The sequence below is a fragment of the Molothrus ater genome, chromosome 30, assembly GCF_012460135.2.
Source record: "Molothrus ater isolate BHLD 08-10-18 breed brown headed cowbird chromosome 30, BPBGC_Mater_1.1, whole genome shotgun sequence".
Classification (NCBI taxonomy): Eukaryota; Metazoa; Chordata; class Aves; order Passeriformes; family Icteridae; genus Molothrus; species Molothrus ater.
The window spans coordinates 2,980,991-2,996,578 of record NC_050507.2 but is presented as its reverse complement, the minus strand read 5'-3'; the positions used below and the strand labels follow the sequence as shown (position 1 = coordinate 2,996,578).

General features: G+C 58.6%; 3 protein-coding genes across 6 annotated transcripts; 2 read left to right on the top strand and 1 right to left on the bottom strand.

Annotated features, from left to right (window-relative positions):
• The first annotated feature begins 209 nt into the window (after nucleotides 1–209).
• LOC118697397 (uncharacterized) lies at nucleotides 210–2,267 on the top strand. 2 transcript variants are annotated; one of them, XM_036400019.1, is made up of 2 exons: nucleotides 210–622; nucleotides 1,134–2,267. In XM_036400019.1, the coding sequence occupies exon 2, from the start codon at nucleotides 1,167–1,169 to the stop codon at nucleotides 1,806–1,808; it is 642 nt and encodes a 213-aa protein (XP_036255912.1). In that variant the 5' UTR covers nucleotides 210–622; nucleotides 1,134–1,166; the 3' UTR covers nucleotides 1,809–2,267. The 2 variants fall into 2 exon arrangements, with proteins under 2 accessions (XP_036255912.1, XP_036255913.1); XM_036400020.1 differs by having other exon boundaries at nucleotides 1,131–2,267.
• On the bottom strand, nucleotides 2,240–8,346 carry CSAD (cysteine sulfinic acid decarboxylase). The gene is made up of 15 exons (XM_036400018.1): nucleotides 8,077–8,346; nucleotides 7,540–8,003; nucleotides 6,603–6,729; nucleotides 5,851–5,941; nucleotides 5,384–5,490; nucleotides 5,167–5,282; nucleotides 4,594–4,673; nucleotides 4,463–4,517; nucleotides 3,771–3,887; nucleotides 3,632–3,696; nucleotides 3,438–3,519; nucleotides 3,154–3,353; nucleotides 3,035–3,086; nucleotides 2,666–2,755; nucleotides 2,240–2,560 (listed from the first exon to the last, which is right to left on the bottom strand). The coding sequence occupies exons 2-15, from the start codon at nucleotides 7,681–7,683 to the stop codon at nucleotides 2,387–2,389; spliced, it is 1,500 nt and encodes a 499-aa protein (XP_036255911.1). The 5' UTR covers nucleotides 7,684–8,003; nucleotides 8,077–8,346; the 3' UTR covers nucleotides 2,240–2,386.
• Nucleotides 8,347–9,190: 844 nt separating this feature from the next.
• On the top strand, nucleotides 9,191–15,003 carry ZNF740 (zinc finger protein 740). 3 transcript variants are annotated; one of them, XM_036399859.2, is made up of 8 exons: nucleotides 9,191–9,253; nucleotides 10,007–10,309; nucleotides 11,766–11,897; nucleotides 13,070–13,156; nucleotides 13,260–13,319; nucleotides 13,463–13,577; nucleotides 13,701–13,819; nucleotides 13,901–15,003. In XM_036399859.2, exons 2-8 carry the CDS (start codon nucleotides 10,301–10,303, stop codon nucleotides 13,991–13,993), a joined length of 615 nt encoding a protein of 204 aa, XP_036255752.1. In that variant the 5' UTR covers nucleotides 9,191–9,253; nucleotides 10,007–10,300; the 3' UTR covers nucleotides 13,994–15,003. The 3 variants fall into 3 exon arrangements, with proteins under 3 accessions (XP_036255752.1, XP_036255751.1, XP_036255753.1); XM_036399858.2 differs by having other exon boundaries at nucleotides 9,197–9,253; nucleotides 10,007–10,195; XM_036399860.2 differs by lacking the exon at nucleotides 13,260–13,319 and having other exon boundaries at nucleotides 9,197–9,253; nucleotides 10,007–10,195.
• The last annotated feature ends 585 nt before the right edge of the window (nucleotides 15,004–15,588 follow it).

Sequence of the window (15,588 nt, the reverse complement as noted above, 5' to 3'; positions counted from 1 at the left end):
CCCCTCCTGACGCTGGGGTCACACACACAGTGACATGATGGCACTGCCCTCGTCCCACCCCACAGCCCCTCCCATTCCCCCATGGAGGAACCCCTGTATCTGGGGGGGGGTCGCTCCCTCTCGCCCCTCCTCCCGCAACTCAGCAATCGCGGCGGAGCTCTCGCAAGGGGAAGCGGAAAAAAGAAAGGACACGGCGGGGGCGAGGGGAATTGTTCACTCTCCGTTTCGGGGGGGGTGTCCCCGGTGGCCACTCACCGCTGTTGGGGAGCACGGGGGCTCAGGGGCACCGGACGAGGCCGGGCGAAGGGAAGGGCTCCCGCGCGGCCGCACTCGGGGCTGAACACTGGGCCCAAAACTCACGACCCGCACCCCCGAACCGCCCCTGAGCCCCCAAACGACGCTCCGGACTCCGCTCCGGACTCCGCTCCGGACTCCGCTCCGGACTCCGCTCCGGACTCCGCTCCGGACTCCGCTCCGGACTCCGCTCCGGACTCTCCGCTCCGGACGGCCCCACGCAGGACGCGCCCCGTCCATTCATAGCGGCCCCGCTCCGCTGTGGCGGGAGAGGAAGCCGCGCCTCCACTCCGCAGATGCGGAACTGCCCTGGCGGGAACGGAGCGCGGTGAGAGCGGGGCGGCGGCGGGGGGAGAACGATGGGCTTGAGGGAGAGAACTGTGGGAATCCGGGCTAGGGAAGTACCGAGGGCGCCGCGAGATCGTGGGGACCCGGAAGGAAGGGCTCTAGGCACACGGCGGGGACATCGGGAGGGACATCGGGGGGAGCCAGGACAGAGTGGGGGCACTGGGGTGACATTGGGCGTCCCAGGCCCAAGGAAGGATGGGGAGGCACAGTGGGGACCCAGCCCCAGGGTTGGGGGGCCACTGGGGGGAGGCTCGGCGGTCTCAGGCCCAGGGCAGGGTCTGCTCTAGGGGGACGCTGGGAGGGTTCAGCCCCGGGGGCACCAGGAAAGCCCTTGGGGTGGGTGGTGACCCATCTATCCCCAATTTATGGAGCACAGGGTGACCCCTTTCCACTCACACCCCGAATTTTTTGGGCCCAGGGGTCACCCGCTTTATCCCCCACTTTTTGGGCTGCATGGTGATTCCTCTAGCCAAACCCTTGTGTCCCAGCAGTGACCCCATTTCCCTGCGGGATTTTCTGCCCCGATGGCGAGAGACGAGCGGGCAGTGCTGCTGGATGTGCACCAGGCGCTCTCGGAAGAGCAGTTCCAGGACCTGAAGTACCTACTGGGAAGCGAAATTCCTGCCGGCCTTGTGCTCCAGGCATCGCGCCCAGAGTTGTGCCAGATCCTCCTCCAGCGCTTCCCAGGGAATTCCCTGCATGTGACCGCTAGGATCCTGCGGCAGATCGGCCGCCTCGACCTCATCCAACGCTTCCAGCTGCCCCTGGAAGAGCAAATCCTGGAGGAAACCCCCAGGGAACCTAATGGGGACACCCCCAATGTGACCGGGGACCCCACTTCAGGACAGCATCCTGGAGGGATTCCAGCTCCACCCGTGAATTCCCGACGCTTGACAGAGAAGGATTTGATGACAGTCGCCCGAAAATTGGGAAGAGAGTGGCAGGAGGTGGGAATTCTGTATCTAGGGCTGGAGCGGAGCCGGCTGGAGCAGATCCAGGAGGAAAATCCGAACAATTCCATCCTGCGGAGTTTTGAGATGCTGCGGGATTGGCAGCGGCGGCAGCGACACGAAGCCACAGCGTCCCAGCTCCTAGCCTGCCTTGAGCATGCTGATCGTCTTGATCTCGAGATCCTCAACTTCCTCCGGAGCCTCCAGGGGAATTGAGGGACCCCCAAACTCCATTTCTGGGCGAGGGGAGTGTGATATCAAATTAATTTAAAATTGGGACCATTAAATGCTCTTTTATTCCATGAGTGCTGAGTTTTAGGATCAAGCGCGGAGAACATCCATCTTTACTCCTGATTTAAAGATCCCAGAAGGAAGTCCAGGCTCTGCTCCGCCTCTTCAGGGATGGACGCAGCAGGTTTTGCAGTACTCTCCCAAGAGTTTTTTTGGGTACTAACAGATCCTCTTCCCTACAAGTTCCAGCCTCTGGAGCTTCAAGAAGTCGTGGGAATGTCAGGAGAGTCACAAGGCCACTACATGCTGTTCCCAGAATCCACAACCTCCTCTGGAGCTTCCAGGGAATTAAGGGACCCCCTACACCCCAAACCCTATTTTGAGGGTGGGGTTATATCAAATTATTGTCAGATCAGGACCATTAAATGCTGTTTTATTCCATAAGTGTGGAATTTTGGGGTCATTTCCAATTTGGGATGTGGGGAGGAAATCAAGGCTCTGTTCCTCTTCCTCAGGGATGGGGGGAAGGTTTTGGGGTCTTTCACAGGGGTTTTGGGGAGTGCTCACAGATCCCATCCCAATTCCTGTATCTCATCCAGGAAGAAGTCCAGGTCCTGGCGGGTGACAGCAGGATTGGTGATAATTTGCCGGAAGAAGTTGACGTGGGATCCTTGGGGTTGGTATCCCACCATCATGGAGCCCCTCCGGATCATCTTTTCCTTGATGGCTGGGGCCACCTAGGGGGAAACACCATTTCAGGAGGATTTTGTTTTTCTTTTTGAGTGATTTTTGGGGATTTGGAAGGCTGTTGGTGGTGGGGGAATTTGGAATTCTGGGCTCACCTTTCCCAGTTTGTCCCAGAATTCCGGGGAGTTCTCCTGGCCCCGCAGGCTGGGTGGGATGAACCAGAAGCAGAGGTTGATAAATTCCGGCTGCAGGAAGAGGAAGAAGAAGGAGATCATGGCCATTCACCCAATTCTCAGAATCTGATTGGGATTCGGAATGCCAGGAATTCAGCCATGTGTATTCAAACCTCTGAGATTTCAGCCTCTGGGATTGAAAACTCTGGAATTTAAACTTTGGGGATTCAAACCTTTGGGATTAACCCCCAGGGAGTTAAAGCTCCAGGATGATTTAAACCTGTGGCATTCCAACCTCCAGGACTCTTAGGTGTCCATATCCCCCATCCTACATTCCACTATCACCCTTACCTCCATCACCAGCTGGAATCCCTCCCTCCTCTTCACCTGCTCCAACAGGTACCTGGGGAGAGCAAAGGGGTGAAGCCAAGTTTGGGAGGGTGGAGGGTCCCCCTGATCCTGGGGCTCACCGAGTGGCACTGAACGCCCGCTCCACACGCTGTGCCAGCCCCCGGGTCCCCACGGCTTTCCAGAGGATCCAGAGCTTGAGGCCATCGGCACGGCGGCCGCACTGGGGGCTCTTGTCCCCTGTGTCCAGGGACACGTCGTAGAACTTGTCCCGCTGGAACAGGTAAGAGGCCCCCACACCATGGCAGCGCTGCAGGAGCCCCTGGGAGGAGCAGGGGGCACCAAAATTAATGAGCGGGCCCGGAAGGCATCCTAGGAGCATGAATTCAGGATGGGGGGCACCTACGGAGCTGTCATGGAGCAGGAATGCCGAGCACTGCAACCCCACCATCAACAGCTTGTGGGGGTTCCAGGTCACTGAGTCAGCTCTGGTGGGGAGGAACAGCAGAGTTTGGGGGGGGCCCTGTGGGGAAAAAGGGTATCCCCAAAAGCTCAGAGGGTGGGTGGGAGTCTTTTGCAGGGGTAGGGGGAGGGACACACCTGTGGATGCCGGCAAGGAGATGACGGAGTCGGGGGGACAGGAGGGCGCTGCCCCCCCATGCTGCCTGCAGGAAAAGGGGGATCAGCACCCACAGGGGGACCCCTGAGCCCCCCGCCAGCCAAGCACCCCCGAACTCACGTCCACATGCAGCCATAGCCCGTGGCGGGCACAGACGTCGGCGATGGCATCCAGCGGGTCGAAGGCACCTAGGACAGTGGTGCCACTCGTGGCACACACGAAGAGGGGCTCCGAGCCCTGGGGGAGGATTAGGGAGGGGTCTGGGGGTATTGGAGGGTGCAGGGGGCATGGAAGGGGGTAGAGGGCAGGGGAGCACAGGGAGTCAAAAGTGGCCAGGATGGTGGCACAGAAAAAGAAGGGGCTCTGAGCCCTGAGTGGGCATTTGTGGGGACTTTGAGGGGGCTCAGGAGGAAGGCTGGGGGGTGCTGGAGGATACAGGGAGACATTGGGGGTGCAGGAAATGGGCTACAGAGGACGTTGGGGCAGACAGGAGACTGACTTTAAGGGGGGACAGGAGGTCTGGGGAGGACAGGGGACTTTGGTGGATTGAAGAGTTGAAGAGACAGTGGGGGGCATTGGAGGATATTCAGGTTATTTGGGGGGACATTGGGGAGGTTTGAGGAGACATTGCGGGACATGGAGGGTGGTTTGTGGACGTGGGAAAGGCTTTGAGAACATTGGAGAGGCTTTGGGGACTTAGAGGGGGACACACGGACTTTGAGGGAGCTTTGGGAACCCTGGGAAGGCCGTTGGGGATACTGCAGAGGCACTGGGGAGTTTGAGGGGCTTTGAGGTGTGCAGCCTCTCCTGACCTCAGCTTTCACCCTCTGGATCTCCTTCTCCAGCTCTTCCGGGATCATCTTCCCCCTGAAAGGAAGGGATAGGGATGGATACATGCAGGAATCCCCTAACCTGGGGTCCCTCGGGACCTCCCAGCACTTACCTCTCATCTGTCCGCACCAGGTGAACATTGTCCGTGCCAATTCCCAGGAGAGCAGCTCCTTTTAGGATGGAGTAATGGCTCTGGGCAGGAAAACAGGACTGGGATTGGGGGGACCCCAGGAACCAGATCTGGAGGCACCTCAGGGACCAGACTTGGGGTAACCCCAGATTTTGGGTAATCTCAGGGATCAGACTTGGGTTGACCCCACGGGCCAGGTTTTGGGGTAACCTGTGACCAGGTTTTGGGGTGACCCCATGGATCAGGTTTAGGGCAACCTCCAAGGATCAGCTTTGGGGCAACAGCAGGATCAGGTTTTGGGATGACTCCATGTGACCCCCTGGATCATGTTTTGTGGGGATCCCAGGGATCAGATTTGGAGTGACCCAGAGGATCGGGTTCAGTGTGACCTCAGGGGGCCACATTTGGGATGAGTCCAGGAATCAGGTTTTGGATGACCCCAGGGATCAGGTTTTGGGGTGACCCCAGGAATAAGGTTTGGAATGACCCCATGGATTAGAATTGGGATTACTCTGAGGATTAGGTTTTGGGGTAACCTCGAGCCCCCACTCCCACCTCCTGGGATGCAAACAGGCCCAGGCGAGGCAGGTCCCAGTTCCCTCTGCTCCGGCTCTCCGGGAAACGCCGGAATCGCGCCACATTCATGGCCAACATGTTGGACATAGAGCCACCTGCCCAGGACAGGGACCTCTGTTTCACCCCCAGGGCACCATGGACAGGCTGCCAGGGGCAGAGGGGGACAGGGATACCCCTCGGGAAGGGTCTGGGATACCGGGAGCGAAGATCCCGTCGCCGCTGCTCCACCCCACAAGCTCCCGGAGCTTGGCCAGGACCTGCTCTTCCATCAGCACCAGCACTGGGGCCACTTCGTATGTGTACCTGGAAGGGCCCAGCAGGAGTTGGGGGGTTCCCCTCCCCCTGAAACCTCAGAACCCCAAACAACTTTCCCCAGAGCCTCAGCACCCCAAAACCCTCCCCCCAGAACCCCCCCTCCATCAGCACCAACACTGGGGGCCAGATCAGGGGAGTCAGCAAAGGGTTTTGGCAGGTACTTCCTCATTTGGGCTCCTCAATCCCCCCAAAACCCTCCCTCCAAACTTGAGCAGCCCAAAATCCTCCCCCCACTCCATCAGCACCAGGAGCTCCTTGCAGGTGGATCTGGGGGAGGGGAGGGTCACAGCAGGTTTTTGAGGGGTCTCCCCACCCGCCAGCCCCTCTTTGGGAGTGTCGGGGGCTCACGGGCTCGTGTTGAGGGTCTCGGTGAGGAACCGGCCAGCCAGGGCGTGGTGGTCCAGCCCTGAGAAAAGCTGGTTGAAGAAGCGGGGGTGACCTGGGGGAACATGTTGGGGACAGAGGGTGGTCAGGGGAGGACATGGGGGGGGGGAGAGGGGGGAACAGAGAGAGATATGGGAGGGGATAGGGAGAAATGGGGGGGACCATGAGAGAGTTTGGGATGGCACGTGGGGGGTGGAACACGGGAAGATAAGGGAAGGACCTGGGAGGTTCAGAGGAGTCATAGCAGGGTCATAAGGAGACTGGGGAGACAGGAGGAGGACATGGAGGGCAGAATGAGGGGGTGTGAGGAAATGGGAAAATGAGGGGGCAGGGGGGATATAGGGGAATCAGGGGGGACACAAGAGGGACATGGAGGATGGGGGGACATGAAGGATCGAGGGTCGGGTAGGGAAGGAACAGATGGAACATGGGGGAGTTGGGGGCACATGGGGAGGGTCAGGGAGTGGATGCAGGGGGAAATGGGGGGGGGGGGGCACGGGGGCAGTCAAGCGAGACACAGAAGATCAGGGGTTCATGGAGGGGAACGTGGCAGGGGCCACAGTGTTGGACACTGGAGGCACCAGGGCCACACTGGGAACTGCTGGGCTGAAGTGAGAGCTGCCGTGCCAAATGGAGTTTGTGCAGAGCTAAACTGGGAGGCACTGGGCCTGCCCTGGGGCTGTACTGGTGTGCACTGGTGTGTACTGGGAGCGCACCAGTGCGGACGCTGAAGCGCAGCACGTCCCGGCAGCGCTGCAGGAGCCGCTCCCGCCCCTCCCCGTCGCTCCGCAGCTCCAGATCCAGCAGGTCCCGGAGCTCCTGCGGCTCCTTCCAGTCACACACCTGGGAAAGTGCTGGGAATGACTGGGAGGGACTGGGAACGGGACTGGAGGGGGAATAGGCTGGGAATGATGTTGAGAGTGGGACTGGGAATGGAAACAAGACTGGGAATGGGACTGGGACTGGAACCAGGAAACAGAATGGGAATGGGACTGGCACCGGAACTGCAAACAGAATGGGGAATGGGAATGAGAATGGGGCTGGAAGTGGGACTGCAAATAGGACTGGAAATGGAAACAAGATGGGGAACGAGACTGGAAATGAGAATGGGACTGCAACTGGGACTTACTCTCATTCCCAGCCCCAGTGCCACTCCCAGTCCTGTTCAGAGTATAAGATTGGGAAGGGGACTCAGAATGGGAACAGGACTTGAAATGGGAACGGGACTGAGAATGGCACTGGGAATGGGACTAGCTGTTGGAACAGGGCTGGAAGCAGGACTTGTATTAGGAACAGGATTGGGAATGGGACTGGAACTGGGTTTCAGAATGGGAATAGGACTGGGAAAGGAGCAATATTGTGACCCTCATCCCCTTCCATGTCTGCTTCCAGTCACACGCCTGGGAATGACTGGGAATAGGATTGGGAATGACTGGGAATGAGAATGGGATTGGGACTGGGACAGGGAATGACTGGGAACAGGACAAGCAATAGGGACAAATCGGGAACCCCACCCCTTCCCAGGGAGCTCCTTCCAGTCACATACCTGTGGGGACAGGAATGGGATTGGGATTGAGAATGGTACTGGAAACAGGAATAGGAGGGATGGGACTGGGGACCACCCCCCTCTCCCGAGTGCCCCAGTGTCCCAACCTTCTGTGTCACATCTGTGCTCTTCCGCACGCCCTCCTCCAGCAGGATCTGGAACACTTCCTGCAGGAATTCCTCCCCAGCGGCCGTGTCCAGGCCAGGACATTCCAATGAGATGCTGTCCCCAGACCCAGAGGGCTCAGCCATGGCAGGAGAACACAGGGAGACCCCAAAGTGCAGCGGGAGGGACCCTGGAATTGGCAGCAGGTGGCAGGAGTGGGGGATCCCAGGATGAGCTTCTCCTGGAAGGAGATAATCTTGGGATAAAGTGATCCCGGGACAAGGATCTTCTGGGATAAGGTGGTCCCAGAACAAGGTGATTGTGGGACAAGGATCTCCTGGGATAAGGTGATCCCAGGCTGAGCTTCCCCCGGGGATGAGGTGCTCCTGGAATAAGGCTCTCTCAGGATTAAATTCTCCTGGGATACGGCGATTCCAGAATGATGTTCTTCTGGAATGAGGTAGTTCTGGAACAGGATGATTGCAAAATTAGGTGTTCCCAGGATGGGTTTCTGCAGGCATCAGGCTCTCTGGACTCACCTCTCCTCTCACTTCTGCCAGCTGCAATTTTCCAAGATCAGGATTAGGTGATCCTGGGACCAGGGGATCCTAGAATTAGGTGCTCCCAGGAGAAGCTTTTCCTGGGATCAGGCTCCTCTGGATCAGGCTTTCCCAGCTCCTCTCTCTTCCCTCCCCAGGATGGAATTTTCCTCTGGTCACGTCGCCAGGGGGCAAGGAGCAAAGTCCAGGACTCGGGAAGGAACCCCGGAGGGTTCTGGGGACAGGGGGCAGGGTTAGGACTATGTCCCCGGATCTATGGGAAGAGTGGTGACCCCATATGACCTCCCACTCCCAGTGTCCCCACAACCCATTCCCAGTGTGGCCCCCATCCATTCCCAGGGTCTCCAAACTTATTCTCATTGTCCCCCTTGTCCCCATTGTGCAGCCCACCTGTCCCTAGTGTCCTCCCATCACTCCCAGTGTGTCCCCCCACCAGTGTTTGGTGTCCCCCATGTCCTGTGTCCCCACACCCATTCCCAGTGCCCTTCATTTCCAGTGTACCCCAAATCCCAGTGCTCCATTTCCAGTATCCCCCTCATTTCCCAGACGCCACGGGGAGAGCCAGTACCGGCCCCAGGGGGAGTGTGGGGGGACAAAAAGGGGGGCAGAGGAAAGGGGCGGACCAGCCCCCAAAAGGAGTAACGGGGGACACCCCAAGGGAAGGGGTGGGAGTGAGGGGGGGAGCCCAAAGCGGGGTTGTAGTGGGGGGTCCCCAAGGGTTTGTCGCGAGTGGGGGCCGCGGGGCGTGGCGCCGGCGGAGGATTGGCGGGTGGGAGGGTTCGGTCTCTGTCGCGGATGGGGTGACATGTAGGGGGCTGTAGTGGGTCCCGCTCGCGGTGAGTCAGGGGGGATCGACGGGGGGTGCGACCCTCCCCGGGTAGGTCCCTCCCCTGGAGAGGGCCGGGGGCTCTCAGAGGAGTCCAGGCCGCGCCGTTGCCATGGTAACTCCCCCCCCCAGCCCCCCCACGATGGCGGCGCAGCACTCGCCGTCACGCCGCCGCTCTGCGCATGCGCACGGAAGCCCGCACTTCCGCCCGGCGCCCTGCGGCCCCGGAAGCGGCGGCGGGGGCGGGGGCTTCCGGTTCCGGGTGGCGGTGGCGGCGGGGGGGCGGCGGGGCCGGGCTCGGGCGGTCGGAGCGCGGAGGGGCCGCGGCAGGTACGGATCGACCCCCTCGTGACACCCCCTGCGAGACTCTCCGGCACCCTGAGGGCCGCCTGGACTCCGACCGGCACCGGGGGGCCGTTCCCACGGGGGATGAGGGAAGGGGAACGGGCTCGGGGTGGGAGGGGGATGGGGAAGGATTGAGGGGAGGTCCCTAACGAGAGAGGCGGCCCCGATCTCCGGTGCGGCCCCTCCCGGCGTGACCCTCCCCAGGCCTTTCCCCGGTTGTGACCCCTCCCCGGGACACAGCCGCTGGGACAGCCCCGGTATCTCTGCTGTCCCCGGGGTCTCCCTGGTGCTCCCACCCCCTCCGTGCTCCCTCCCTCCCCGCTCACCCCCGGGCGTGACGCCCCCCCCGAGACTTGGTGATCCCCCACTGTGTCACCCCCCGACTCCTCCAACCCCCGCAAGTTACAGACACTCTCGGGTCCCCGGAACCGTCCCCACGCCCACCTCCCGCTCCCCAGAGTCACCCACCCTCGGGACCCCCATTTTCCCTCTTCCCCTGGGACACCCCCTGTTTCAGGAATTTCCCCCCCCAGTGCCATCCGGTCCTGGGACACCCCCCCACATTCCTCGCGGGGTGTCCCTGTTTCCCCCCCAGGCTCCCACCCCGAGGTCCTCTTCAGGCCCTTCTCTGACCCCCTCTGCCCCCCCACTGTTCCCCCTTGACCCCACCCCAACCCTCCCTCTGTTCCCCCCCTCCCCCGACCCCCCCTCTGACCCCTTTTCCTGCTGTTCCCCCAGGCGGATCCCTCTGGATTCAGCTCCGTCCCTGCAGATCCAGCACCCGCCCAGCTCGGGGGGTCCCGGCATTGGGGGAGAGCCCGGCCCTGTCTCCCCCCCCTTCCTGCCCCAGTGGCCCCCTCAGGAGGAGGAAGAGGAGGAGGAGGAGGAGGAGGAGGAGGAGAAGAAGGAATGGCGGCGCCGTGGCGGGTACTGGAGCCCGCCCAAAAATCCATAAAAATTTACTGATCCCACCTTTTCTTACCCCAAACGAGCTTTACCTGGGCAAGAAGTAAGGCCAAAGGCTCCCACAGCATGGCTCAGGTAATGAGCCCCCACCCTCTGCATCCTGACACCCCCAGGCCCAGGAATTTGGGGGAACAATGGCCCCAAAAAAATGGGAAAAGGGAAAGAAGAGGGGAGAGAGCTGGAGCTTCCCTCCCCCTGCGCCAGGGTGGGGGGTGCCTCCCCATCCTGCTTCAGGGGATATCACAGGATTATCCCTGTTCCCCTCAAGATTATCCTGATTTTCCCCAGAAATACCCTGAATTTTCCCCTTAGCCCTGAGGGCCTGTGAGGCCTCAAAAAAGGAGGTTCAAGCCGCCCCTCAACATGTGGATTCTTCCCAAACTTCCACAGTATTATCCCAAATTTTTCCCCTGATTATCCCAGTTTTCCCCAGGATTTCCCAAATTTCTTCAGTAGCCTTTAGGGCCCCAATAAAGGCAGGTCAGTCATTCAGTAGATGGTTTGGGAGTGTCTTTGCCTCGCCCCACCTTTCCCTCCCCACTTTTGGGGTTTTTCCAGAGTTATTCCTGGATTGTTCCAGTTTTCCCTGAGATAATCCAAATTTTCCCCAGGATTATCTTGAAATTTCCTGTTATCCATTAGATCCTCTCTGGGCTGGAAGAAGATTTTCCAACCCCAAACACACCCTGGGGTCTTCCCAGAGTTACCCCAGGATTATCCCAGTTTTCCCTGGTATTCTCTCAATATTTCCTCACATTTATCCAGAATTTTCCTTGTGATTATCCCAGTTTTCTCCAGGATTTCCCTAATTTCCCCAGTAGCATTTAGGTCCTGTCAGGCATCAAATTTGGGGCTCAACCCCCCCTAAACCCTCCTTCTCTGGGGCTCTTAACAAAATTATTCAGGAATTACCCCAGATTTTCCCCATAATTCCCCATTTTTTCCCTGGGATTATCCCCTAATTTCCCATTAACCCTTAGGTCCCAACAGGCCTCAAAAAAGGGGGTTCATCCTCCTCCATTCACAGTTTTGGGGTCTTCCCATTTTGCCATGGGTTTATCCCACTTTTCCACAGGATTATCCCAAAATTGCGCATAATTCCCTTGAATTTTCCCATTTGACTTTAAATCCTCATTGGGCTGAAAGAAGAGGGTTCAACCCCTTCTGTCCCACTTTGGGGGTCTTCCCAGGACTATTCTGGGATCATCCCAAATTTCCCCTGACATCATCCCCAAAGCTTCCCCAGATTACCTCAAACTTCCCTTGACATCATCCCAAAGTTTCCCCAGAATTTCCCTCGAGATCATCCCAAAGCTTCCCCAGGATTATTCCAAATTTCTCTCGTGATTATCCCAAAGTTTCCCCAGGATTATTCCAAACTTCCCTCGAGATCATCCCAGAGTTTCCCCAGCTTAACCCAAAGCTCCCATCAGGGCCCCAGAAGCAGGGGGCTGCTGCCCCACCCCCCTCCAGGGTGCCCCCCGGTGTTCCCGGGCTGGGGGCTGATCCTGGGGGTCCCTCCCTGTTCCAGGCGAGTCTCCTGGCCTGCGAGGGGCTCTCGGGCGTCTGCCTCGTCCCCACCGTCGCCAGCAAGAAGATGATGCCCAAATCCGGCGGGAAACAGGACGGGAACCGGGAACGGGGCTCCAGCCCTGACCTCCTGGTACGGAGTGGGACGCCCTGGCTGGGATCTGGCACCTTCCATGGGGGATCCCACCTTTGACTGGGGGATTTTGCCCTTAATTTGGGGGTTTATGCCGTCAGTCTGGCTTTTCCTACCTTTAATTTGGGGCTTCCCTGCTTTAATTTGGAGTTCTCCACCTTTAATTTGGAGTTTTCCACCTTTAATTTGGGTATTGCCACACTTAATCTGGGGGTTTCCACTTTTAATTTGCTTTTTTTATGTTTAATTTCTTTTTTTCTGACTTTTTTGGGGGGTTTCCAACTAATTTTTTTCCCTGCTTTAACTTGGGCTATTCTGCCCCAAAATTGGCATTTTCCACCTTTAATTTGCCTCTTCCTCCTTGAATTTGAATTTTTTCTCCTCGAATTTGAGGTTTTCTCCCTTTAGTCACCTTTTCTATATTTTGTTTGACCTTTTCCACTTCTAATTTGGCTTTTTCCTGCCTTTATTTGGCTTTTTCCTCCTTTAGTTTTCCTACTTTAGTTTCATTTTCCCACTTCTCATTTGACCTTTTTCTGCTTTAATTGAGTTTTTCATCCTTTCATTTCCTATTTCCGGCCCTTACTTGATTTTCCTTCCTTCACTTGCCCTTTGCTTTCTTTTGTTGGACTTTTTCTCCTTCATTTGGATTTTTCCTCTTTTATTTGGTCTTTTCCTGCCTCGGATTTTCCTGTTCTAATTCCATTGTTTCCCCTTCAATTCCATTATCCCCCAACCTCCCCATTCCCTGCTCATCCTGAACCCCCCTCCCCAATTTCCTGCCCCGATTTACCCTCCCTAATCCCCCCATCCCAATTCATGTCCCCCAATTCCTGCTCCCCCAACCTGCCCCAATTCCTGCTTGCCAAATCCCCCCTTCCCAATCCATCCTCCCCAATTCCTGTCCCCTTCCAAATCCCTGGTCCTTCCATCTCCCTTTCCCAAATGCCCCCCAATTTCTTCCCCCGTCCCAACTTCCCCCCTCGCCATCCCCCATCCCAATTCCTGCCCCCCAATCACCCCTTCCCAAACCCCTCCCTGCCAATTCCTGGACCCACAATCCCCTCTTCCCAATCCCCTCTCCCCAATTCCTGCCCTGTTCCAAACCCCTCCCAACTTCTGCTCCCCAAACCCCCCTTTCCAACCCCCACCCCAATTCCTGTCCCCCCCAGTCCCTCCGCCAGGACCCCGACAAGCCCCGTGCCCGCAAGGACGATGATGCTCCTGAGGCCTCCAACCCCAAGAAATCCATGAAAAAGGCAGGTCCCCTCCCCCAGCGGGGGGTCCCCCCTCGATTTTGGGGTCTGGGGGGGGTCGGGGGCCATCTCGGGGGCCGCTGACACCCCCTCGCCCCCCCGGCAGCGCCGCAAGCGGGTTCCCGGCGCCGAGGGACCCCCGAGCTCCTCCCGCCGAGGATCCCAGGTTTGCCGCCGCGCCGCACGAGGAGGAGGAGGAGGAAGACAATCTCCCAAACTCCGGCAGGCGCAGGACGGCCGGGGGGGGGGATTTGGGGGGGCTGCTGGGGGTCCCCCCGGCTCTGAACCCCCAAATCCCCCCCATTTCAGATGGTGGTGATTGAGCAAAACGGCTCCTTCCAGCTCAAGAACTTCATCTGCGACCACTGTTTCGGCGCCTTCCGGAGCAGCTACCACCTCAAACGGCACATCCTCATCCACACCGGTAATGAGCCCTCATTAATGAGCAGGCCCCCCACCCCCTCCCTCCACCGCTAATGAACCCTCGGTAATGAGCAGTCCCAGTCTCCCCGGCCCTTCCCTCACTAATTCCCGGCCGGAATTCCAGGGGAGAAGCCGTTCGAGTGTGATATGTGCGACATGCGCTTCATCCAGAAGTACCACCTGGAGCGGCACAAGCGCGTGCACAGCGGGGAGAAGCCCTACCAGTGCGAGCGCTGCATGCAGGTATTCCCGGAGAATTCCCGTGGGAATGGGCGGGGCATCCCCAGCGCCACCGCCAGACCTGAGCCCGCCTTGTCCCCGCAGAGCTTCTCCCGCACGGACCGGCTGCTCCGACACAAGCGCATGTGCCAAGGCTGCCAGACCAAGACCCCGCCCGACTCCCAGCTCCTGCTGTGAAAATCTGGAAATACCGGGAAGTTCAGGGGGTGCGGGAGGGGGGTGTTTCTTCCTGCACCCCCGCACATCACCATGCTCTGCCTCACCTGGATTTCTCACCCCTCTAAGGATGGGGAAGAACGCGAGTGCTGCCAGCATGAAAAAACTTGGATCGTTCCTGCCCTCCGGCCTAAAAACTTGGATTATGATCCCAAAAATCCTCCTGGAATCTTCAAGTGCCCCCCCCGCCATCGTTATACCCCTGAATCCACCCCTCCCCCTCTTAGGAAAGACTGGGAACCCCCAAACTGCCTGAAATCCCGGCGGATCCGGGATGCCTGTGCACAGGTAGGAGGGTCCCACTGGGAACAGCAGCATCAATCCCTCTCTTCTTTGGGAAAAGGAGGAAAACTGAAGATGTTGGGGAGTGCCTCAGCTTGGGGGGGTACACCCCTTTTTTTTTTTTTTTTTTTTGGAAAATAGGAAAAGGAATTTGGGGTCCCCCTTGAGAGGCGCATCCTGTGGGACACTCAGCAGCACTTCCCATTTCCTCTGGAACTCCTTCAGATTTTGGGGGGCTTCCCCTAATTCCACATAGTTTTGGGGTGCTGCCTATGTCCCCCCATGCTGGGAGGTCTGCGCCCTAGGTGGGGGCAAGGAAGGGGGGGCAAGGGGACCCCAGTTTCTGGGGAAACCCTGCTCCAAGGGAAAGGAAAACCCCTGGATCAGGGGCAAGGTGAGGGGGGCAGGAGCAGCCCCCAGAGACCACGAGGTGGGCCCTGCTCTTCCCCCCCATTTTGGGGGGTCCCTCTCCCCCCATCACAGACTGCTCCAAGGGGCAAGAGAGATGAGTTTGCGCCCCCCCATTTTTGTGCCCTGAACCCCCTTTCTGGGCCTGCAGGAGTTTTTGGAGGGGCCCAAATTTTGGGGACCTCCCCCAATGAAACTTCAAGAAGGACTTTGGCTCTGCTGAGCCCATTCCCCCAAATTTGTGGGGCCCAGGGGGGCAGTTCGGGGGCTCCGGCAGGGTTGGGGTGCTGGGGGAGGTTGGGGGATTCTGGTGGGAGAGGTGGGGGGGGGGGGGGGAACTCCAGGGTCCCCCAGCTGCGAGGGCTCCCAGCTCCCTCACACCCCCTGGCTTCATTTTTGGGGTGTTTTGTTGGGATTTAGGGTTTAATACAGTTATTTTGCTATGGGGGGGAAGCGGGGTGCAGCCCTGGGGGGGGGAGGGGGGGCGGGGGGGGGTCACTTTTAAACTGTAGATTTTTCTAAGGGTCCCCAAATTTTGTGTCCCCCCTTTCCACTGTGTCCCCCCAGTTTCCCCCTCCACTGTGTGTCCTCCCTCCTCCTTTAGGGTTTATTTAAATAAAAACTTGGGTTTTTGCCTTTTTTAACCCCAAATTTAAGTCCTTTGGGGAGCGAGGGGGGACCCCAGAACCCACTCATGCCAAACAAAGTCAGGGGAGGTTACATTGGGACTGTGGGGGATTTAAATTGGGGAGGGGCACAGAGGTGTCCCCTCTTTATAGCTAGGGGTAGTCCCCGGGTGACCCTCTTATTCTGGGGGGTCCTCCCAATTGGGGAGGGGTCCTCAAGTAGCCTCTTTGTCCCTGGGG

What these genes read in the sequence shown, in the direction of transcription:
- LOC118697397 (XM_036400019.1), top strand. Translation starts at nt 1,167, where the DNA reads ATGGCGAGAGACGAGCGGGCAGTGCTGCTGGATGTGCACCAGGCGCTC.
- CSAD (XM_036400018.1), bottom strand. Translation starts at nt 7,683, where the DNA reads ATGGCTGAGCCCTCTGGGTCTGGGGACAGCATCTCATTGGAATGTCCT. An exon ending in CGACGGGATCTTCGCTCCCG is followed by an intron (nt 5,283 to 5,383) that starts GTATCCCAGACC and finishes TGTCCTGGGCAG; the next exon opens with GTGGCTCTATGTCCAACATG. An exon ending in CGGGCGTTCAGTGCCACTCG is followed by an intron (nt 3,087 to 3,153) that starts GTGAGCCCCAGG and finishes TGCTCTCCCCAG; the next exon opens with GTACCTGTTGGAGCAGGTGA.
- ZNF740 (XM_036399858.2), top strand. An exon ending in CCTCCCGCCGAGGATCCCAG is followed by an intron (nt 13,320 to 13,462) that starts GTTTGCCGCCGC and finishes CCCCCATTTCAG; the next exon opens with ATGGTGGTGATTGAGCAAAA. An exon ending in GCACATCCTCATCCACACCG is followed by an intron (nt 13,578 to 13,700) that starts GTAATGAGCCCT and finishes CCGGAATTCCAG; the next exon opens with GGGAGAAGCCGTTCGAGTGT.